Below are 25,730 nucleotides of genomic sequence, written 5' to 3' on the forward strand. Positions count from 1 at the left end.
GGTCAGGCTTTTATTAGATCTGATGATGAGTATTTTATCTTGTGTAATTGATGTTTTACATTAGTATTGTTTTTATTCTCATTTATTGTAAACAGATTTGAATGTCGTGTTGTTCTTCCATGCCTTAGTCATTCTGTGTGCACTTATATTTTACAGTTTAACACCAAGCAGAGATTATTTGTTGTAACACATGATGAACTTATTCATCATCTGATCTATTGAAACCTTTACCCACCAGTGTTACATGCATCTAGTATTAAAACAGTCTAGCTCAGAGGTCTCCAAACTATGGCCTGGTCTCACATAAGTTAAAAACTGAGTGCAAAGGGTTAAATAACACTGTTTGTTACAGGCAGTATTGTTGCAACAGACCCTGGTGTCCATGGATTTGCCAGGCGTCGAACACAAGGGTGAGGTGGTGCAAGGGCTATCCAAGCAGATCTCATTGGCTAATGCCAGGACTAAGAAGGGGATCAAGGCACAGAAGGTATGTTTGTGTTAATCAACAATGATTATTATTTCATGGCTAGCAAAATAAAAATTTTGGATTTACAAATACTGTTTTTTTTTTCTTTTTTTACCACCAAAGTGTTTACTGTTAGTTCAGTTGGTATGGTGTTATCAGTCTAAAAAATAATCATTCCTCAAAGATGCAATCTTGATGTAAATCATTGTCATTCCTCATTCTTTCTTTATTATAAGCATTGTTTTTCAGCCATTGATCAACGTATCATTGGGTTTTGATTGTATGTCTGTGATGTATATCATTAAAGTGGACATCTTTTATATTCTTGTTTTCTTCAAGCTTTTTAATAATATGATGATAAATAACATATGTATATATTAATGTATGTATATGTGTAATATATATATTCTTACCATTTTACACACTCACTGTTTGTTTTCTTGAGTCAGTTGTCAATGAGCTGATCATGTTTATTTTCATATTCCTCCATTGTAATGTTGCCCTCTGTTAAGTAAAATTATTCCATTCATCAGATTCTATAGAACACCAAAACGAAATTAAGACTGCATAGTGCTGATATCTTGTAAGAAAACTGCAAACTACTTGATTGCGATTTGGTCTTATCAAAGTATTTCACACTGTTACCTCAATTGGGTATGTGCAGGGCTGATGTCAGAGCTGAAGAGGCACAGCCATCATGAGTATTGATTAGGTAAATAAAGATGATTAAGTAAAGTTGATGGCAACATTGCAGTGGAACACTGTGTGCCTGGAGCTACCACACTATTACCTCATGTGGGTATGTGCAGGGCTGATGTCAGAGCTGAAGAGACACAACCATCATGAGTATTGATTAGGTAAATAAAGCTGATTAAGTAAAGTTGATGGTAACATTGCAGTGGAACACTGTGTGCCTGGAGCTACCACATTGTTACCTCAAGTGGGTGTGTGCGGGGCTGGTGTCAGAGCTGAAGAGACAGAACCGTCATGTACCTGCTTTAGCAATCGCCAGTGCTGTCAACGAACGTCTCAACTGTCTGCTGCCCACTCACTCCGAGGGACAACCTGTTGACCGTACACTCATGTTCAGTGAGGCTATGCGCCGCCAGACCTTCTCCAAGTGGCCTCATATGAATTACAAGTCAGTCCCTAAGATTATTAGATTTTTAATATAACCCCGACTCTTATTCAAATCAAGTGATGTGCTCAGAAATTCTGAAAGCCATTTTCCAGCAAAATTTAAGATTAAAACATTGAATAACTATATTTTTTAAGAGTATTTAGGTAATTCTTAGAGTTATACAATTCTTTATACATGTATTACAGAAATATACAAATAAAATTATTATGGTTATGAAAATAATATCCATTACATCAGGGCCAACTGGTCTGACATGTTAAGAGATAGATTGTTGGGACACAAAAATACCCATTTACTAATGATATATTTAATCCTTAATAAAAGGAAACAAAAATATAGGCCTACCTTATTAACAAGTAGAGTAACATCAATTTTTGTAAAGCCGTGTAAATTTTTCTTTTTGCCATTTCTGGGCAAGGCAATGTAAACAAGACCTTTGAAATTCACAGTACTTAAAATAAACATAAAACCAAAGTTATTTCGGACAAAATAACTAAAACTGTTCATAATCTAAATTTTAAAAAAAGTTTTAAAACAATATTTACATCACTACAAAATGTAAATTTTCAAGATATCCATCACTCAAATCGTCGTCACTAATCACATCCACACCATTTGCAACTAGGTTACTAATTATTGTATTTTCACTTACGGGAGACTGAACGATGTCTTTTACTCATTTTGAAATAAAACAAATTATAAACTAAACTTTAACTGCCGTACTTTATACTGTTTTAACCTAAAACTGTGAAGAAAACGGAATATTCACAACCACGTGATATACAGCTGTCTGCAACAAGCGTGAGCAGTCGGTCGATCTGAACTGCAATTGCTCAGTCACAGACTGACAAAATACGAAGTCAAACCATTACAAACTAATATATTTCGATGCAAAATAATCTTTGTGCACAAGTCTGTGAAATTTCAAAGCATTTGGTGAAATAGGTGACCAGTAAAGTAATAAAAAGTGCACGTCCGCACTATACAGACGTCGGGAGTTGACGCCATTTTTACGACGTCCGTATAGTACGGACGTCGGGGTTAAAATAAATACTCGACTCTTATTCAAACATTTTCATTTCTCATAATTCTGAAACTTTCCGCATTTAAGATTAAAACATTGAATAACTATATTTTCAGACGAGTTTTACAATTAGAGTTATACAATTTTTATTAATTACAAAATATACTGGTTATGAAATAATATCCATTACATCAGGGCCAACTGGTCTGACATGTTAAGAGATAGATTGTTGGACAAAATGACCTAATAACTAAGTAACCTAGTTACTAAGTAGCTATTTTAGTTAGCTTCCTGACACTGTACCATTGTTATAGAACTTGCTGAACTACTTAAACTAAACAGTTGTAAGACATTTTTGCAAGATTCTGTCTAAGATTTAGTAAACAAATTAATTAGTTGCAAACAACAAACAATCTCATACCAGACAGTACTAGTCTTTGTGATAAATAGTGTAATTAATTTGTTTATTTGAACACCAAATTAATTTATTAGTATTAAAAATTAACTTGGTACACATACAGAGGAAACACATCACATTGAAGCAGTTGTTATCATCACATATTTGACAATTAATGACACATTGTCATGATATAACATTTGGAAACGAATTAATGCAATTATAAATCATTAAAACTCCATAAACTAAATCCTAAAATAAAAACACTAAACCAAAGTCTGCAAAATGTTTTTAACAGAGGGATTAGATAATGAAATAAATAAGTTAGTAGTTATTTTGTGTTGTTACCACATTTAGATGTATATGGAAGTTAATATTTAAATCATTAATATACGAGGTGTGTTCAAAAAGTATCGCGAATTTAGTGTATTTTCAAAAATTATTTATTTATTCGTGAATATCTATTTTGTCCCCTTCAAAGTAATCCCCCAGGAATATTATACACTTGTGCCAACGTTTTTTCCAATCTTCGAAGCACTTTAAAAAAAATCATTTTTTTGTATCTTGTTCAGCTCCTCCTTCGATGCTGTCTCTATCTCGTCAATCATGTGGCGTAGCGTCATCCTTTCATGGGCCTCTTCAGTTTCGGGAACAAGAAAAAGTCACAGGGGGCCAGATCTGGGGAATATGGTGGCTGCGGTATCATTAGTGTGTTGTTTTTGGCCAAGAAGTCGCGTACAAGCAGCAATGTATGAACAGGGGCGTTATCGTGGTGCAAAAGCCAATTTTTGTTTTTCCACAAATTCGGGTGTTTCTGGCGGATTGCTTCGCGCAAATTGCACATAACTTGCAGGTAATATTCCTTATTCACCGTTCTACCTTGTGGGAAGAACTCATGATGCACCACGCCCCTGCAATCGAAGCAAAACTTTCACATTCAACTGAACTTGGCGTGATTTTTTCGGTCTTGGTTCGTGCGGCAGCTTCCATTGAGATGATTGAGCTTTGGTTTCCATGTCATAACCATAAACCCACGATTCGTCACTAGTTATGACCCTCTGAAGCAAATTCGGGTCGTCGCGGACAGATTTCAACATCTCATTAGCAATGTTCATGCGATGCTGTTTTTGATAAAAATTGAATTTTGGTACGAATTTTGTGGCGACCTGTCTTATACCCAAATTATCGATTAAAATCGAATGGCACGAGCCAATCGATATGCCTAGGTCCTCTGCAATTTCTCTAACGGTGATTCGACGATTGGCCAATACAATTTTCTTCACTTCATCAATTTTTTGTCTGTTGTTGAAATGCTCGGGCGTCCGGCACGCTCTTCGTCGTTCACATCTTCTCGGCCTTCTGAAAACATTTTGTACCACCGATAAACGTTGCTTTTGTCCAAAGTAGCTTCTCTGTATGCCACAGTCAACATTTGGAATGCATCTGTGCACTCGTTTTTCACACAAAATTTGATACAGGTTCTTTGTTCCGTTTTTTGAATAGGTAAAAATCGAAGACGAACCAAAACACGTGCAAGCAAAGCGGCTGTCAACAATTAACTCAACATTCAAAATGGCCGAAATTGTCAACATAAGTGAGAGACATATGTACCAACATAATGCCATAAAAAAAAATTGAAATTCGAATATACGTAACCCACGAAAATTCAAATTCGCGATACTTTTTGAACACACCTCGTATAGTCTAGATTAACATTTAATTAAATTTAAATATATAAACTTACAAACAGTGGCAATGCATATTTAAGAAAAACACGTTCACTGCTGAATTTCAGCCCACTACGTACCCAATATGCTAAAATATATTATTGGTTTAAACTTAACGACTTATCAGTATCACTTGCGCAAAGGAAACACATTTTGTCTCTTATGTATAGAATTATTGTCAGAAAGGTAAAATATATTCAATTGTAGCCCAGACAAGTTCATTTAGGCAATTTATAAAACTTGAGGTCCCGGGACCTCACGCTCACATAGCACCCAATTTGTCACTACCATTTGCATGAAAAACACATTTTGTCTCTTATGTCTAGAAATATTGTGTGAAAGCTAAAATATATGCATAACTAGGTATTTAAAAATTATATATATACATCCCTACCAACCACGCAAATGTCCTGTATAATTATCCAAATATAGGCTGTGGCTTTTGTGGAGTTTTTCTCTCTCATTACATTCAGAACAACATTCGCGGCATGCCCTTTTCCTCCCATATTGTCCAAAACTCCACAGTAAATTAAACATTTAAGCATAAATCCATGGGGATCACATAATGTATACAACTTGATTCCATACTTGTGACATTTATTTTTAATAAAACGCCACAGACTCGCAGAGCACAGGAAGTGTAAACTACACGTGCCGAGAATTCAGCCGAGCCCATACAACAAAACAGACATAACCTAAACCGTCCCGCGCAAGTGCCAAGGACACACTAATGAAAGATAGAAGTGATGTGCACATGATGTCCCGAGACCTCATGTGAATGCACAGGACCCTCCGCTTGAGGTCCCGAGACCTCGCCCGCAGTGAACGTGTTAAAGAGCATACTGGTATACATTAGCTGGAATGTTTTTTTATTTTATTTTTATATTGTTAACTATTTAAAATATATTTGTTATAATATTTTGTGAATTACAGTAGTACTGATAACAATATGTTTTTACTGATCAAACATCAGTGGACTTATATCATAGTATATTAAATTTATTTTTATAATAACATGTAAAATATAAATTGCAACGTATTACAATTATAAAAATTACATTTATGCATTATAAACATATTATTACAAAATAGAGAATAAATTTCATAATCTTGCTGATAAAAATCTTGCTCATTGGATGATATGTTAAAAATTGTTATACTTAACAAATATGTCAATTAAACATAAACATATTTATCTTATGCTGAATATTAATACTGCAAAAACAATCTATAAGAATAAATTTGAATTCAGTATATCCTGCATCTGATAAGTGCAGGACTACTGCACTGTAAAGGAGGCACTGGGAGGAGGTGTACTGTAAAGTATAACAAATTATGACTTAATTCCGTTCTTATGTGTGAAACAATTTAGACAGTCAAATTGTTTATATAAGAATCTGACACTACTGGGGAACTTCCATATCATACCAGAATGAGAGAGAATTTCAATTGCTCAGACAGTTTTTAATTTTGTTAAAAAAAACCTACGTGTTAAGGAAACAGATTTATTAATAAATAACAGAATGTGTTAAAATGAAAAGAAGAACAAAACATTAACACTTTGAAAAGATTGTGTACTTGAACATCTATTAAATACACCACAGATGTTTTTTACTATTTAAATATTCTAAAAAATTTTAGATTTAAAAATATGATGGAATAGTAAAAATTTACATGTGTTATGTCTATGTGTTTATAATTTCTTTAAAAATTACCTTTAACCAAAGAACTTTAAATCATTCAATCATAACATGTGTTTTCAATAGTATAGATCTTCTTAATTCAATTCAATGTAAGGCTAGATTTATTTGTGAATATTTAGTTTCTTATCACCTAAAATGCCAACTCTGTGTATACATCATGATATTGACAAAAATGTTATATTGCAAGATATCTTGAGAAGGTTTTCATCTGTAAACTTTAAATTTTGCATGAAACTTAATTTCTTTAAAAACAAGAATGACTTCTACGATGGTACATGTCCAACCGTGGAATTTGTCTGATCATCATTGAAGCCATATGTCACTCAGTTGTATGATACAATTTTTCTAATGTCTGCTAAGGGGACGTAGCAATTTTCTTTTTTCTAAATGATTGTCTCTCTGTCTTATCTGGCATATCATGAGAATGAAATAAGCTGTGTGCATGAAACTTTGCACGCTACCTCAGTGATGAAGCCTGTTAATCTATACATGGAGTAGCATAATCTTACCTTATTGTAAAAAAGACTCTATTAAATTGTAATGTACTTTTATTTATATGATAGGTGGGCTTTGCCAGACCAGATGGCTCAGGCAGGATTCTACCATCAGCCCAACTCTTCAGGCGATGACCGAGCCATGTGTTTCACCTGCATCGTGTGTCTCGTGTGTTGGGAGCCTACAGATGAACCTTGGTGAGGCTATACTGTGTTCAGTGCTCTCCAGATTCTTATTTGTGAAATGTAATCAAGGAACATGACTGCAATTAATTAACCAAAGTATCAGTTTGGTTTAGAACACTTTAAATGTACTGTTCCTTATAGAAATGTATTATTTTAATCTTTGAAGGCCAGGTCATAAATTCAGTTTTACTTCTAAACACCCCAGCAATTACAATCCTATTTACTTGCCAAAAAGGCCAGTCTCAAAGTGGCACTTTTGTCACACTCCTACAAAAACTGATGTAACTCATCTATAAATAGTAGTATCTAAGTATTTTCTCTCAAATGAAAGCAAGTCATACCACTGCCTTAGGAATAATGCAACTTTATTTAGCATTAAAACCAATTTTTAAAAATGTCGTAAACATAACAAATGATGTTATATTCTTAAAACAAATGTTGTTCTGCATAAAAATCACTACTAATTTTATTGACACTAATCAATGAATGAATGTGTGCTATATTAAAATGTTGAGAGCCTAAATAAAGGCTCTTGGCACTTGGCCTCCGACCTTGCGCAAGCCTATGTATAGGCTCTGAGGATTTCACCACCAACCTACCTTGAGCCTACATATAGGCTCTTGACTCTATAGGGGTTAAAATACATGGTGTAAACTGAACAATGCATATGTAAATAATTACAAAATATAATTAGTTATTAAAGATATAATTGTTTTAGAATAACATTTAACAAGTGTCGGTTTGGTTCAGGTCAGAACATGAGAGGCATTCTCCTTCATGTCCATTTGTGAAGGGGGAGTACACACAGAATGTGCCTCTGTCAGTGACATATGCTACAGCCCCTGCCATCCACACAGACGCCCCCATGGAGGTGCTGGGCACTTCCTCTGTCCCAGAATTGATACCTACAGCTTCCTCTAGTGGCAACATAATCGTTTTGGAACTGCTCCAGACAGCTCAAGGTATTACTATATTGCTTTACTTTTATTTGAATTAAGGCAATTAAAGCAGTTGAAATAAATTCCTATGAAATCAAAAGGTAGTAGGAGTTCTATTGTTGGTATATCCAGCTTTATATTCATTTTAGGAGTGGACAGTTCCTTAAGAAATTTCTATATAATATTTTCAAAATATTTGACAGTTCACATTGAAAAATGTAAACTCAAAATCTATTGTCTTTATTAAGAACAGTACAAACTGCATCATTAAGTAATTTATTTATTGGCTGACATTATTTTGAATGTAGAGTGTTCACAGTGAATTATCATCTAATTGCTTATGATCAATAATGTAACAATAAATAAATTATGCAGTTGCCAGAGCTCAATTACCGAAGCTGTCTACAAATCCAGCATCGTGTTATATTAAGTTTTTATATTATTGATTAGTGCGTTTAAATAGAATTTTGATGTTTCAAAATTATTAAAAGACATTTGAACAAAGATAAATATGTAAATCAATGAGTATGTGAACACTTTGTTATTTATTCATAATTCCAAATTTTATCATTATTATTTCTGCTCATATTTCAGTAAATTTTTATAAAACCGTTCTAATAACCTGTAATCTCCTAATAACAAGCCCTTAAATGAATTCATGTATTATGTATACAATCTGACTCAAACATTTTTTATTTTCCAATTTTACCTAAAAATATTACATTTTTGTAAAGAAAAAAATTTTGTTTATGTCTCATTAAAAAACATTTTCCCTGCCCAAACTTTATTACTTATTTTGGAAGTGTCCCCTCGTTTATGCAAATTAAAATGTTTGAAAAATTATTTGAATATGTCTATCAGTATTTAAGGTACAATTTATCTCATAAAACATTTCAGTTTTGGTAAAAACTGGCTGGTCTTTTTGGGATTGACAATCTTTGAACCCATGTGATTCTTAAAGGATTAAGGACAGTTAGAAAAATACATTACATTTATGTCAATACTATTCTTTTAGTTTATTAAATTGTAAACCATTACTATTTTATTTTCAGATTGAAGCAACAATTTCAGTTGTGAGTAAATCAAATATTTATAACGACCTAACACGGAAAAAAGAAGCTTGGGCAGACCAAGACGTTGTGGAAATTCCTTTAACAGACTCAACATTAGGTAAGCTTAGGTTGTGATATGGAGTTAGACTTTATATATTTGAGAATGTTATCGTTATGTGGTTGATTTTGAAATATCAAATATACAATTTAAAAAATTATTTAGTGCTAACAATTTTCTCTGTTTTACACATGTTCAATTTTATTGCAGTAATTAATTGACTTTCTAAACGAGATATAGAAAAAATTATTATATTTTTTTATTTCTTTATATTATTCTTTTTTAAGCAACTATGTTTAACATGTCATAAATACAACCCAGAGAGTGTTATATTTTACTTAGTTAAGTTCAATATGATTACCATAATTGCTCTCATGGCGGACCAATCAGTATTTCCGGTATTCAATCTTCTGCCATGTGTTTATGAGAATTTCTGGCGTTCCTCTCAACTGCAGCCACAATTTGATGTCTTAGTTCCCATAATCATGTGCTCTTAGATGGTACATGAAATCTATGATGAATCCCCTTGCAAAGAAATTTAGAAGGTAAGATTTATCATCAATAAGATTTCTTCTTAATTATTTTCAAGAAGATTACCTACTTGATGTATGTAGGGTTTGATTAAACAAATTCTACACTTGGTTAAATTTAAAGCTTTTAAATTTAGTCGCTTTTGTGCATAGTTTTCAGTTTTTGGAATCAAAGTTCCATTAGGTTGAAGTGATCAGTAGGATTAACTTTAAAGTTGGTGGATTGGTGTTGTACTCACGAAAAGCCAAACGCTGAACACAAGTTATAGATTTTAACTATGCTAGCCAAAGCACACACTGTACCTTTTGTTGTGTGGTGTCCACATTTTTTAAATATAAGAACTTACAACTAAATGAAACCCATTACAGCAGGATAACTAACAGTCAATGATAAGGATTAAAAGTCCACAGCAGTGCTATAGCACCTAACTTCTCAGTAAACATCATCATTAGGTTGATATTCACCTTAGTTGGTTTTTTTTTATTGTGAGAGATGGTTTTCAGTTACGTGGAAATAGTAGTTATTAGACTCTGTGCAGGAAGTATGATCATTAAACTATAATCATTTATTTTTGATTCTGTTAGTTTTCATTGGTAATAAAATTCATAAAACACCCTGATGGTGTTACTTATTTCTTTATAATCTCTAGCCTGGACATCCGATATTATTAACCCTCAGAGTGCTGCAGCCACTTTCTAAAGTCAAAGTTTACATACAAGGCTGTTTTAGTAGATTCACAGTAGGTTGAGAAAAAGAATTGTATGATATCTACTCAACTGGCCAACTTGGATATGGTTTTAAGATTTTTTCATAAGAAGTAAAGAGTATATTGCTTTGTTTTTCTTTTTGTTACATTAATAAAATAAATAAATATAAATTTCACTGTAAGCTCATGGTAATGTGAGTTCACATAATATTGACTAAGCTTGTTATCCATTAACACATTCTCTGCTGCCCGAATATGTGCAGGCTTTCCCCATGTGCTGCACTCTTAATTAGTATTTATACATAATATATTTATATAATATCATGTATACAAGGTGTTTGAAAAGTATGGGTACGGCTTAATATTTTAAAAACCATAGGAGATAACATCTATAAACTTTGCACAGTGTCATATAGCTATGTAAACTATTTTTTCTTGGTATTACCATGACATCGTCGTATTCTGATGTGGTTGGCGGCGTTTCACTCTACTAACCAATGTGTTTTCACTGAATTTTTTTTAATTAGCAAATTATGTCGTAAATTTATAACACAATAAATAAAACACAATAAATACCGATGTTTTTTAGTTTTTTTAGTGTGTTGTGGGTGGCCCCACCATAGACTCAGTGATGTCTGTTGTACTGGTAGGAATGGGACTTTCCCAGCCATCCATCTGTGTCACCTTTAGTGAGGTTTAACTAAGTGAACGTCTAATAATTGACATGGTTTGTTCTTTTACAGAGAACCTAGTGGGTGTGTGGAGTAACCAGGAGGTGCAGGTGGGGGCAGTGAGCGTGGTAGGTGGCCCCACTAGAGATTCAGTGAGGCCTGTTGTAGTAGTAGGAGTGGGACTTGCCCGACCATCTGTGTCACCTTTAGTGAGGGCCATGAACACTGTCAACCAGGCATCCAGTCTTGCCGTCGATATCATGAAGGTACACTTTAAAATAGTCCTAAAGTCCTGTTTCACTCGAGAGCCAGGGAATCATTGTTCTTAACAAAGATCTACAATTTCTGATGACTGGCCAAATTTGTTCTTACTAGCAGTAGTGAGATTGTGTTGAAGCAGTGACCCAGCTGAGTGGTGGGATGACACTGCATTACTTATCCACTGTAGAGCACTTTCTTGCTCTTTCCATTAGTTTTAATTTTCCTCCAAAGTACCTCCTATTGCACAAAATTAGTCAGGACTATATTTGGCTAATTAATATTGTGAAGTATTAAAGATGTCTGAGTAAGGATCGTACTTGTAAGGATTTCTCAACAACTTTCAAAATAATTCTCTTGCATACAGAACTGTCTGAAAGTTTATCAGGAAACATGTTGGTGCTCAATTTTTAGATTTGTCATACACTTAGTATTTTTTAAGCCTTATAGTTTGAAGAATGTTAAGTATCACTTAGTAAACTATCTGGTTTTTCATTAATTTCATGTAAAACAAGATGTGGGCCTAAACCTGTCATGGATTTTGCAAAATATGCTAAACTTTCATGAATGAGTTTGTTCATTATTATTTGATTAACCCTTTCCATGCATATATTACGAGAAATCCCACAATTGTCAGGATGACCACCTGACCGGGAAACCGGAATAAGCAGAGAATCTCCCTGTAGAACCGGAAAAATCTAAAAAGTAGTGTTTTTGTATCTAAAAACTTATGAAACCAAGAAATAATTTAACAGCTCCTTGAATCAGGATTAATCCCGAACATCATATTTTATACAACTTGATCTGTGAAATTGTGATTGAAGATCGACGATGTGTGGGTTATGATTTCACCGTATTGTTTACAGAGTTTATAATGCTTTGAAAATATTGGTATGAAAATAGTCACCATATAACAAATTGTTAATATATTAATAATACAACTAAGAATCAGGTTTTAAGTATTGGAATCTACCCATCCCTACTAGAAATACATTAATCCTTTAGTGCCTACATCCAGTCTTAGATTATATCGAATCACTAGTTCATCAATAGTTTTCATCAATTGTTTGGGGGTTTTAGTCAAAAGTTCTAAGGATTGAGAACTAGGAACTAAATTTTGTAAAGTATTAAATCGGAATAGAGTAGTAAAAATTGAATGGAAACATAATTTATATTTTTATAAATTTTGTGATTGATGTAACACTAGATATTTGTTCTTATATATGCAACCAGGTGGCAGACAACAAGCCTCAGGAGTGGCAGCTACATCTCGTGGTGTATGACTTCCACTACCGGGGTGACGTCGGCAGTGGAGGGGAGGGAGGCAGTGCCTCCAAGACACTAGTATCTGGCACAGGGACAAGTGCGTCCCGTCAGGAGACCGCCAACATGTACCCAGATATCTTCCTGTCGAAGTTCCTATATGCTGGTCCAATGCTGCACGATGTGGACTCTGGTGATGTTGTCTACCAGACTCAGGATATCCTTGTTGGTGAGAACTTCCCAGCACCCTCCTCTTCCTCAGGTTAGTAAATATGAACAACACATCAGAGCAAGTAAATTTGTTTAAAATATACATTTAAAGTAAAGAATCTATACTCTTATAAAATGTATACTTACTAAATGGTTTATCTTTTGAGGACTGGAATCAATAGTCTTAAAGCAGGAAACACTTACAGGTTTGTTGTGTTGACCTATGACAGTGGGAAAGTTCAAATGACTTAGTTTTAAATGATATTTAAAAAAAAACTTCTATCAATTACATAAAAGTTGTTGCCTATTTTAATAGTATCTTTCTTATACAATAATAAGAATCATGTAAATAAATCTTCTGCCACATTTTTCTCAATTTCTCTTCAGTTTCCTAAATTTTGAGTTCTTTTAACGTCTTCCATTTACATACAGGAACAAATCCACAGTTTTTCTTAGATGTAGCAGTTTACTACGTTTCCCTTGCCACAGCATCAACTTAACAAGCTTCAAAATTCACCAATTTTAAAAAAAAACAATTCTGCTAAAAACAAAATTTATTTTATAAACAAATCAGAAATTAGTTAGTTTTATCATCTATGAACAGGGTTGCCATCAACAACAAATTTGATCTTGATTATACAATTTGTGTATAGGCAATGCTACATACCCCAGCCATTACTGAGTAAATATACATACAAGTGCAAAGTGTTTAAAAATGCTCATAAAAGGAAAAGAATTAAACAAAAAACTGACACTAGACACATTGTTAGAGTAATGAGATGTAGAAAATTAATAGTTAATAATCACAATTTTATTACCCAAAATCGACTAACCCCCCCTTTAAAAAGTAAATTAAAATGTTAGTGGCGTAAAGGTTTGCTACAAATTCTTGTTTGTAAATTCTTTACAAGTTCTTCACTTTTAATTGTATGTTGTACAAAACAGGCATGAGCTGTCCAGTTCCCTTGGGGGGTGGCAGTACCCACTGCCGGTGGGGGCACATTCGACACTAGTATGGCTATCAATGAGGGGTTGGACATGGCTAATTTTCCCTCTACCTCCAATGGTTCTCCTCCATTGGTGGCTAAGTTGTTGGACCGAGACTCAGCCATCAGTGAGCTCGGTGGAGGCATGGAGCCCTGTGGAGGTCTGCTGCCTCAAGAGCCAGTCCCAGTACAGTCAGTGCTTGTCGATACGGGTGGTCGAGACATGACTGTGACAGGACTACACCCGACTCGTGATGGACGACATTTGCTGGCAGTTCTGGCTGGAACGGCAGACTACACGACCTGTGGCATGCTGCTGTTGGTACCGCCTGAACCTTACTGGCCCTGCTGTAGGGCTGATTGAGACTCCCATATGTGTCAAGCTACTGGAATGTCAGGTGGTGTCAGTAACGTTATTACCTCTAGAGGGGGATGAGACTGGTAATCCACTGGGAGTTGCTGCTATAATAACACAGGATGGTGTGCTTTGGCTTGTCGATATTGCCACACTGGAGGTCAAAACGACTGCGGCCCACAAGGATGGTGGCAGATTCGTTTCTGTCACTTACTGTAATAGTGAGTTCCTTTGTCCTATTTAAATAACATTTTATAGTTATGAGCCTTATTAATTATTATTAATTAGTTCAAATTTTACTTATTTAAAAGTACCAGAGTGGTAAATTGCATATACATGGTTAGGTTTACGAGTATATAATGTATTCGCTGGTCTCATTGTGAACTGACAAAGAAAAAATTCAAGTATGTACTGTTACAAAAATGGTCAGTTAATAAATTTACATATCTTGTGTGTTGTGTTTTACATATTTAAACTAATAAAATGTGTCCCAATATCTAGTGTCCATTTATTTAGTTCAGCTGAAATGAACCTCAATTGTAAAAATGTTTACTTTTGGTGAAAAACCTTTATACATGTTAACATGTTAGTCGACTTAAATAGTCTGAGAAATAATTCTTTAACGAACAAATTTTTATTTAGATTTGCTATGGAGTGAGGTACTTTTTTACTGAATTAAATTCTATGTTCTGGAAAATAATTAGAGAGTATTAATTACGTACAGATAGAGATGCATTTTAAAACATGTTAGTTTTTTAATATATTTATATATATTAAAATAAGTAGATAGAAGTAAATTGAAAAAAAGATTATTTACTGAAAGTTCTGAATGTCCTAGGTTTAGAAAGGGTATGCGCCGCTTCAGAGAAAGGCTCTTTACATTTCTTCACACTGCGTGATGAAGACACAAGCAAAACAGAGGAGGGAAAACTATGAAGATAGCCTAGAAAACAAGTTTTTATTCCCCTAAACAGTTTACAAACAAAGAGTAAGTAGAAAATATTTGTGTCATGTAGAAAATAGTTTTGCTTGATAGATAATGCTACAAAACATTCACCCAACCAGTGGTTAGTAGAAAAGAAATGGTTGTTTATGAGTATTGATAGTTGAGTTTATGAGTTTCCCTGTTTATTCCGCCATTACAAGATATAAATGAGGCCTAAAATAATATAACACGTGAGTTTTTGAACCATTCTCTTGGTTTTAAAACCGTTCTTGTTTTCTGTTCATTTAATTTAAATATCACAAACTTTAATTTATTTAATTACAATTCAATTTTAATAGGTGTTTTTATATGTCATTGACTTTAATATTTTTATTTAGTTGCTTTTAATTCGATTTAATGTTTTAATCAAATTAAATTCATTATCCAATGGAAAATGAAAGGACATTTGCCATCGTTAAATATTACAAAAAAGTTTTAACACTACATTACAAGAATTGAAATCTACCCTCTTCTTGAGTTATAAAAAAACGCTAAGACCTTACAAAATGCTGCAAAATTTTGTTTTCCCTTCGTACCTTGGGTGTGACGTGTTTTTGCTCTAAGTTCCTGTGAAGTGACATCGCTTGGATTCTTTTCTCCAGTCTGAACTTCATGCTGTTCGTCAGATATCAGTTAATTATTATTTAACTTCGAGTGGCAGTCGGTTGCCTCATAGTGAAGCCGTTACTCCTACCTTGTTTAAATCATGTTCACATTTAGATATGGTTATATAATATATGTCTTAAAATTATTATGAGTAATAGCCGTTTGATCAATCTGCTTCAGTTCTCTAGTTGTTTTACATCATAATCAACATAACATCACCAAGTCCCTGGCCTAAAAATATTTTCTTTAATTCGTCTAATATTGTAGCATTTTGTTTGCCATTAGTAGATTACATCTTATCTCCACTTTAACACTGCTTTTCCTGCATTTTCTTTCACACTAATAGATCGCTTTCCTTGATTTAATGGAGTCCTTTATTATATTACAGGTTACCGCTGCTAGTGAATGCACCTACTCTGGATCTTGCTGCATTATATGAGTTGACAAGGTGTGAGAATCTAGTACCATGTTTTGCTGCTACCGTTCCTGGTTGTTGGACTGAACTTATGCAGGCACAAAAGCAGCGGAAACACCCACAACATCTCCAACATGCTGACGATGTTCATCACACACGTTCTTGGCGGCTACAAAATGATTTGTAAGCACTTCCTACTTCTTCTTCTAACTTTTTAAGTGATTTTTGTTGATATGTTTGTTACAGAATTTGTATGCTGTGCTAATTGATGAGATTCAGTTAAAATTCTCAACATGATTTCCTTAGGTCGGTGGTGTCATTTGATGCAGATCTAATTCAATTCAATTATTATTTCAATGTAGAATTGTTGTATAGGGGCCACATTGCTTTGTCATTTATTGAAAATCAAATTATTATTGTTAATTGTTATTTGTTTGTTGCCACTGACAGGCGTTACGTTCTGTGTGGTGTCTGATGATACTAAATCAATTTCAAATAATTGAGTTCAATGATAAAATGCTCTTTTTAAATATTATCAAGTTCTTAAAACATTATTCTGCTAATTTCCATCATTGTTAAAGTCTTCAAATTTAAAAATTCATTTTTTTCCTTTTGTTAAAAACCATGAAACAACAAAATAATAAGTAAAAAATTATACAATTTTTATTTTATTTTTTTTTATTTGAATACTCTTTTGGAAGAAAGAATATATTGGCAGTTGTTATTAAACGAATATGTACGAATCACGGTTTTCACTCATTATCTCTGTGTTCTACCTTGACTTGTAACTTTCACAAACCAGCAACTAGGGCAAGATGGCTGTCCTTCGATGAACTTTTATATAAATATTATTTTTTCTACCAATTCAGCGTTTTAAACTCTTTAGAGACCAACTTCCGATATATTGCAAGTTTTTTAATAAATAATTTTCATTTTTTCTATGACACATTTTGATCAAAATTTGGCAAAAAAAGTCTAAATAGATAATCAAAGTAACGAAATATAATGGGTTTGTAAATAGTATTTGACTTTTCGTTTGTTTATTCTGTCTGTTTACATGCAATGTTACCCGTCTACTTCTCCCGAGGTCAGACAACGCACCAGTGACTGCTTCTCAGGAATAAAAAAACAGACTAGAATGTTACTAAGATGGGTTTACATTATAAATAGTGTTATTTGAGCTGTATTTCTTATTTCTGTGTTTTGTTTGATTTACTTGAAGAACAATGAGTGTTCGTTTTGACGATGATTTACATTCTAGTAAACTTAACAACCCTCATCATCAACATCTGGTAGGCCTATTAATTTCATTTCAAGCAGTGATAGTGATGAGAGTGGCGTTGAGACCGACCAATGTAATGTTAGAAATAGGCTGTAGGTAGGCCTAGCAAGGGATTGCTACATGTATCTGCAATAATTACATTTAGTGAACCGTGTTATAAATGTGTGTGTTTATATTTAGACAATTAATTATAATAGTTAATATTATTATAAAAATATGAAATTACTTAGTTTCAATGGTTACAAAGGTATTATAGGGATAAAACAACAAACCTACACGTATCGAAGAGAATGTATTCCCAAAGAGGGGAAATTTTTTAATAGTATTTTCTTAAATTACTATTTCAGAAAATAGTAATTTTTAAATTTTTATTTCATTTAAAACAATTAAAAAGAAATAACATTACTATACATAACGGTAAAGATAAATTAAGGGTTTTCGATTAAAAGTATCATTCTATACATTTCTATAGTACTTAAGAGTAGTTAAGACAAAATTCTGAAAATTATATAATGTATTATATAGGTCATTATTATGCGTTAATTATGATTTTAATTTGTGGTTGTTACCATTGATTGAGGACTCCTTATAATTTGGCTTTACCTTAAAGGCTTAAGGGCTTTGTAGCCCAGACCAATCTGCCCATACATATGTTTATTTGTGACATTATAATATTTCGATATCATTGGTATTTGAGAATATTAGTAATAGCTATCAGACAATTTATATAAAAGCCATTAATTTTTGTCACTTGTGCTTGCAGTATACCAAAATGAATAAAACCAAAATTATAATGCTTTATTTTGTTTCTGTTGTAGGACAAGTTGGGACGAGCATGTATTTGAGCTGACTCTGCCGCGCAGTGTGTGTGTTGGTCATGTAGATCTGAAGTTCTCATTGCATGCCCAGTGCCAGTACCCTCCCAATTTACAATTTACACTGCTCAAACAGAATGCCTCTGGCATTGGTAAATTGTCAGACAGCATTTCAGATGTTGACAACGTCATTGACTTCAATTTATTGTCTCCGGAAGGTGGTGCCAAAAAAGGTACATTTTTGGCATTATATTAATGATGGAATATTTTAACAAATAGAATATTTAAAATTTGGTGCGATATCTAATGCGTCATGTTAAAAATATACTTTATGTCATGATATTTAGAACAGAAATTTATTGTAAACTGTAGAATCTTTTAATGAAATTGTTCTTTTATAGTTGTTGTTGACTCTCACATAAACCTGCATTCTAGACATGGATAATTTTTAAATCAAACTAAAAAAACTAATCTTAGTTTTTATTCTTTGTCTTCTGTGGATTGGTGTCATAACTAACATAAATCAATATGGGAGAATAGGTCCAGTGCTACTTAACACATTCGCTGCTTAAAAAGATTTTGACCGGTCATGGTAAATGCAGGAAAATATTTTTTTTTTTTTAACTTACCCAAAATGAAGTCAGAGCAGCCAAAAAGGTTGTACAAAGTTGTCCAGGTAACCCCACTGCCAGATTTGGTAATGTCATAATTGTGACAACAATTGTTGTCAACCACACCTGGTGCCGGTCCCCGCTTAGTCAGTACTGCAGGACACTGGGTCTATTACTCCCGAATGGCGCTGTCACTCGTGAAAGACATTGTCAGTTGCACAAATAGTGGAAAAAAAAATGTTTTTGTGTGAAAAATTGAAAACAGTCCATAAACATGGACTGAACTCACATCGGCAGAACTCTCTGAACTTGAATCGAAATCGTCCTGTTCACTCACTCGTTAAGCCTTGCACTAGTTCATTGTCATGTCCTTCATATTGCCTAAATACATTAATAAACACACATACACAGTCACCTTACACCTTACACTACACACAATAAACAATACAGCACAGCGAACGAAAATTGTGAACTACGAATGAAATGTGAATAAAACAACGTATGAAACAGACACAACACATGGCAAATGGCACAACGTTCCATGGCAATTGCTAGGCTCACACTGAGGCAATGGCGGTCTAGCAAGCAGATGTCTGCTATTGTTGTCATCTGCATGGCACGCCAGCATTGCATTGTGTCATCACCCGCAGCGAATGTGTCAATAAATAAGGCATTTTAAAAAGACAAATTATGAAAGTTAAATGTCAAGATTTGCCTTATTTAGGTCAAAGACAAAATGAAGCCTAAAACTAGCTTATCTTTTTTTTATTCAAGAAACAATTGATAAAATAGAGCAACTGTTAAAGGAGGCATAATATCAAAACTGTATTCAAGCCAGCCTAAAAGTTGAAGAACTGTTTGAGACCAGTTAAGGGTAACATTGCACTGTGTACTCCAGAAGTATACAAAATCCCATGTAGATATGAGTCAGTCTACATTGGGTAACAAAACATCCATATGAGTGAATTTACACATTAAAACATAATATACAGAAAACATTGGCTATAGCAAAATGCAGTTTCAAGACCCAAATATCCCATAGAATTCGATAAAACAAAAGTACTTTGAAAAATTCCCTACTATTATCCAAAGGTAATAAGAAAAACAAGAAATAATCAAAAGCGAAAAGAATTTTTAACAAAGAAGATAGTGTGAAACTTTCTACAAGTTGGCAACTTGTAATGCAGAAGCCATGTTGATCTTAACTGTCCAGGCATTTACTGTTAACAATATTTGAAATTTACTGTCTTTTTTTTTTTTTTTTTTTCGTGGAATAAACACCCATATTGTGCCGTGCCGCACCGCACCGTCACACTGTTACACACTATGTGCAGGATCACTGTCAGGACAGATATGTTACTTGGAGACAAAATCATGTGAATAACAAAGTCACCTAAAACATTTCTGGTCTCTAGTGATATTACTCATCACACAACTAGTTATGCTTACATATCTACTTTATCTACTACATCGTTATCTCTATGCTAATTATAGTTTTTTTGAATATTGGATACACTTGATTACTCAGTGTGTAATCATTCATGAATAGCTGATGTCAATTATATGAGCTATAGACTTTGAAATTTTGCATGCAACTTCAGCGAAGCCTGTTATACTACACATGGTGTGGCGTAATCCTGCCATGTTGTAATTAAGATCGGTTTCATGAAGGTCAGTAAACATATTTTGTCATTAGTAGGGACATTTTTCTTTCTGTAACAACTCAATACAACAACTCTATATCTTGTGTGTTTTTTCCTATGACCACTTGTTTTTGGTTTTAAATATTTGTTAAAGTAGATCACTAAGACTTGAAAAATCACAAAATTTTGTTCCACTTCACTAGTAGACACCCTGCTTTAGATATCTTTACAGTGTTGGTATAAGATCTGAAAGTCATGTCCATGTCTGCTGCGTGGATTTTCAGTCAGAGAAAATTAATTTTACTATCAGTTATTCATTTAAGGGATATTGTTTGATGTTGATAGGTCCAACAGCAAAACCCTGTGCTAACAAAGCAATTTGCTCGAACACACAATACCGAAATTCTTAGTGGACCTGTGAACCTGGCCGCATGTCTAGACTTGTCTGACCAGTCTGGCACTGTCACGTTCACCAGCCCCCAACTGTACAAGGTGCGCGGCCGCACGCTGCTGGTACACATCAAGGCTCTGGCTGCTTCTTCATCTTCAGTACGTAAAAATTTTTCAAAACAGCTAAGTTGTGTTTAGTTTTAAGCAAAAATACAAACATTCTATAGTTTTGAGAAAAAGCTAGTATGAGATTGTAATTGGTTTTTCACTGTTACAGATAGGGCAAGAACGGGAGCGGCGATGGCGCTGGGAACACAATGGGCTGGGTAGCTCAGTGGACCGGCTGGCCAGCAATGCTGCAAACAAGAAGATGGATCTAACTGGTTGTGACTGGTTACATGAGATTTCCATCACTGTACGAAACGCCAAGCCCACCGACATACCCAATGAAAGGCAAGCCATTCTACATATCACTTTGTTCATATGTTTTATTTTACAATTAAAATGTATCGGTTTGTATAAAATTTTTCATGTAAACCGTAAAGAATATTCTATCATGAACATTACACTTTGTGAAGGGCTGAGCGGTGTGCAATGTTGGAATCGGACCCGTTGGTGGAGCGATTGGTAGAACTGGTGACTGGTGAGAATGGTGTACAGCAGAGCATGGCCTTCGATATCCTATTGTGGGTAGTAGCAACCCGCCTGAGCCGACTGAGGCCCCTCCCCACCTCAGCAGACAGCCCTTGTGGCAATCATCCAGGACCACCTTGGCCCACTTGTCCACAGTTGCTTTGTTCGTGGTGACCGTTCCACCGCCAGGAAATGTGTGTTAAACTCATTGTTCTCTGCAGCGAGTGAGTATACAATATTGTTTTATAACAACTTTTTAACTTATATATATATATAATATATATATATAAGTACAGTGCTTCAATTTCTAGAACTAGAGGTACCAGAACTGCAAGACTAGGGTTGTGGAATACTCTGAAGAAAAGAGTCAGAGGCCCCTTGAAGAGTGGTTTTAGAAACACTGTTTCTTTGTTCTCCCTTAAATTGATCACTGTTTACATATTGTGCCGGGGGGGGGGGGGGGGGGTCAGGTCTGTTTATCCATTTCAAGTAAACCAAGGAATTGCTTGGCCTTTTTATATTTGGATGGGGTCCCTCGAACAAAGGTTGTAACTGACAAAATGAAATTTTTCAGGAAGTTGAAAAAAAACTTTCTGGTTGGGGATATTTTCCTGTGGAAGATGGAAAGTTATTTTGATGTAAAAACTATTCATTGTATAAAAAACTAACAACTAGTATAAACAAATATGGTAACTTTAAGTGTTATGTATTGCGTAACTTGAGTTGTAAGTGGATTTACATCCAAATTTTATGGAACAACGTACCTAACTACTCAGTTACTACCAAGACGTTGTTCTTCGGACAAGTCACATTTTTATAACAAATATGGGCTTTCGAAAAGATGACGACTAGATGTTCACGTTAAACAGTATTTATTATTATGTTATTAAATACTTAAGTAAGAAACAATTTATATATATATAAAAGTACTTTTACAATAGTCATTGTTCAATTTTTACTAAAATATTCTAATCATGTAAAATTTTACATTTTTATTCATGTAAACTATATTGGTTATTCCACTGAAATATTCTCGTAAAATGGAACATATACTCTTGAGGTATGTACATGCACATATCCCAGTAAGTCTTTTTTCTCAGCAGCTTTGATTGGTTAAGGTGCCTTCATAAAACCGTTTGAATTGTTCAACTTACAACGGGAGGATGTCTACGCACCTCCTTTCTTTCTGAAGGCCTCTTCTCCCTGTGAAGTGCTCGTCTTTGATGTATTTACATCATCATCTGTTCTCTCTGATTATTTTTGGATAATACATGACCATACCATGGCTGTAAGAACATTGTGAAGCGTCTGCCTGCCGCACAAAGTAGTTGGGTCGTCTGTAGTCATTTTTGATACCAAATCATGGTTTGTAATATATTGAACTATTTTGTGCCCAAGCTATTCAACACAATGTCTGGTGTTTTTAAAGTCCTCAGTGTTCATAAGACAAACAGTAAAAGGGTGATTTGAATTTGCATGAGCTATTATTTCAACCATTGACCCCATTTGAAGGAAGGGGACATAAATGTGCTTGCCTTTTTTTGCCTTTTTCATATCTATCAAAGCGAAATCTCGATCGCACAATGGGAGGAAGCTATGACCTGTAGTCATGAATATTTGTTCAAACTGTAGTAAAGAAATGTGATTGGTCCACCAAGGTGCTGCATTACACCGATCAATCTCCAGTTATTGTTTTGGCCGATGCAAGCCGGTCTGGACCAAAAGCTTTCAGTGTACGGGTTTGGCCTGGTTTGAGCTTTTGAAAGATGAGTTCAATATACTTCAAGCATACATGATGCTATTTCCCTGCAGATCCCCGTTTGCCTACAGTTTCATTCCATAAAAACATACAAGCTTCATTCTTGCCATGGTCGTGTTTGGTGTACTGCTAAATTTGTGTGGCACGAGAGCTTGTCGTTGATAAAATACATTGGAATCTTAGTTTAGTTATTCTTATATAATTAAAAAAAAAACAGTGTTTGTGAAGATCTCGTGATTTATGACCAGGTTGTTTTTACTATAAGGTAATTAGGTGTAGATACAACGTTGTTCTGCTTACCATTTCAGGGTGTCAAATTTCCAGGAACGGGCTTCTTCCTCTTGAAAATGTAGGGGTTTCCCATGGTGTCTTTCCCAATTGATTAATCTTCATTTTGCGTTTTCATTCCCTTATTCAAACGATTTATTGAATGCCGCGGGTGAAATGACAACGCCAGGTTAGGGCATAACATCATGCTAGAGTACAACGTTGTTCTGAGCGCGGATTGCCAGTTTCCCGCCGAATTCCGAAGTCAAGCCGTTCCGGGCTGCCCAGGGTGGTTTGTATTCAAAACAAGAAATTTACCACACGATGCAGAAAGATAAAGTTACAACGTTGTTTCTGCGAGAAATAAAGTCCATTTTACATAAAATTTGTCAGTATACAACGTTGTTCGAGGGACCACACTTTCATTTGTTTAAATTGCCTGTCTTGAAAATTTACAAATAATAAGCACAAAAATAACAAATTTTAAAATTATTTTATCGTTATTTTTTTCTCATTTTATAATTTATTTTTTTATGGCCAGCCATTTTTGTTATTAACAATGCATGCTGATTTTTGTGATTGTAAGCTATTGGCGGTAAACATACATAACTCGGATGTGTTCTACGAAACCTTTTATTTCTGTGATCTATATATATTTTGTTTCCTAGTAATTTCAGAATTTTTCTATTACTATTCTGTTAATTTCTATTTTGTAGCGCTTCTTTAACAAATGTTTCAAGAATGATTATAGTTGTTCCTCTTTTATTATACTTGTTATTGGTTTCGCATATTTTTGTACAACTGATTTCGTAAGAAGCAGTTCTTCAAACTTCATCTATTAGATAGTTATTTTATCAACAAGTTCTAACTATTCTTTCAATCTGAATACTTATTATTTATTACAATCATAATTTTTAAATATTGTTTGACATGTATATGTAACTTGTGGCAGGGTGACTGTTTTATTAAAAAGATGATGTTTTTTTTAGTATGTATTCTTATTAATAATGTTTTATTTGAATTTTGTTGTACGAACTTCATATCGTACACGTAATTTTACTTATGGGGGAAAGGTTTAATTCAATATAAACTGTTGAGTTTAGCTCCAAATATTCACCTTCCTCTTAGGTGCAGAGTCTGGAATCTCGACGCCATCACAGACTTAGACACAGGATATATACAGAAAATTATCTTAATTGTATTCCCTGATTTTTATTGAAGAAACAATGTAAATATATTGCTAAAAACCACAAATAGTACACGATAGAGTAAATTTGTTACTTTGGGTAAGATTTTTAAAAATTTCCAAAAAAATAATTCTTACCACAATAATATTTCCAAAATATACCAAATATCAATTTATCACCCAATTTACCACCAATCAATATATACATTTTAGAGGCAATTATATGCACTCTAGCAAAATTATAATAAATTTAAAACCAATGCTTTTATTTTTTGTTTAATTTTGAAAGTGGTGGAGTGTACTCGTGGGAGTGTTATAGTATAATCAAATGTTTCCCAAGTCTATGGATAGCCAATTTATTCTTAATGTTATATCTAGTTTTCATAAAATATGTAGCACAAAAGTGATAACACAATAAGGTTCTCTTTATGAAAAGTTACAAGTAATATAGAAACAAACCCATAAATAGCAACATTAACACATTCACTGCTGCCAGAAAATACGTTAAAATACAAGCCCATGCTGAAAATATTTTTTTTAGGTTTTACTTACGCATTATTATGTGGAGACATTCATACGTGCCACCATCAATGATGTGTATATGTCCATATTTCATATAGCATATTACAGCAACAATAAAGTAGTCGGGCACCGGAAGGTGCGGCCGGCACTCGGCAGGTCAGATGCCATATTGGACACCCAGACGGTGTCAGTCGGCGTCCGTCACTTTCCCTTCACACGCACAACACTTTTTCACTGTTCAAATTGGTTTACAGTATTCTTCATTCATTTGTAACCGTCATACACACCAAATTATAATACAATATTTACTCAATATTTTCCACTTTTTTCCTGCCTCATTTTCTTTCCTACTCATGATACTTGTCGAAGCATCTCAGTGCACATAGGCCTAGGTTCGCCAGGGCACTGGGCAAAAAGAAAAGGGTCAGGTTTTTTTTTTTTTGGGTTTTT

At 34.1% G+C, this 25,730-nt stretch overlaps 2 protein-coding genes across 2 annotated transcripts; both read left to right on the plus strand.

Moving 5' to 3' along the window:
- Window positions 1-328: 328 nt before the first annotated feature.
- Window positions 329-11,304, plus strand: LOC124375136 (baculoviral IAP repeat-containing protein 6-like). Its single transcript, XM_046833245.1, has 6 exons — window positions 329-487; window positions 1,366-1,607; window positions 7,022-7,150; window positions 7,889-8,100; window positions 9,129-9,246; window positions 11,167-11,304. The coding sequence occupies exons 1-5, from the start codon at window positions 383-385 to the stop codon at window positions 9,131-9,133; spliced, it is 693 nt and encodes a 230-aa protein (XP_046689201.1). The 5' UTR covers window positions 329-382; the 3' UTR covers window positions 9,134-9,246; window positions 11,167-11,304.
- A 3,824-nt stretch (window positions 11,305-15,128) lies between these two features.
- LOC124375137 (baculoviral IAP repeat-containing protein 6-like) lies at window positions 15,129-21,709 on the plus strand (the record flags this gene model as incomplete). The annotated part of the gene is made up of 6 exons (XM_046833246.1): window positions 15,129-15,154; window positions 16,146-16,355; window positions 18,273-18,513; window positions 20,869-21,072; window positions 21,191-21,366; window positions 21,492-21,709. Coding segments are annotated over exons 2-6 (931 nt in total), but the record flags the coding sequence as incomplete, so codon positions are not given.
- Between the last annotated feature and the right edge of the window lie 4,021 nt (window positions 21,710-25,730).

Source organism: Homalodisca vitripennis, unplaced genomic scaffold, assembly GCF_021130785.1.
Source record: "Homalodisca vitripennis isolate AUS2020 unplaced genomic scaffold, UT_GWSS_2.1 ScUCBcl_14086;HRSCAF=24662, whole genome shotgun sequence".
In the NCBI taxonomy this organism is placed as follows: domain Eukaryota; kingdom Metazoa; phylum Arthropoda; class Insecta; order Hemiptera; family Cicadellidae; genus Homalodisca; species Homalodisca vitripennis.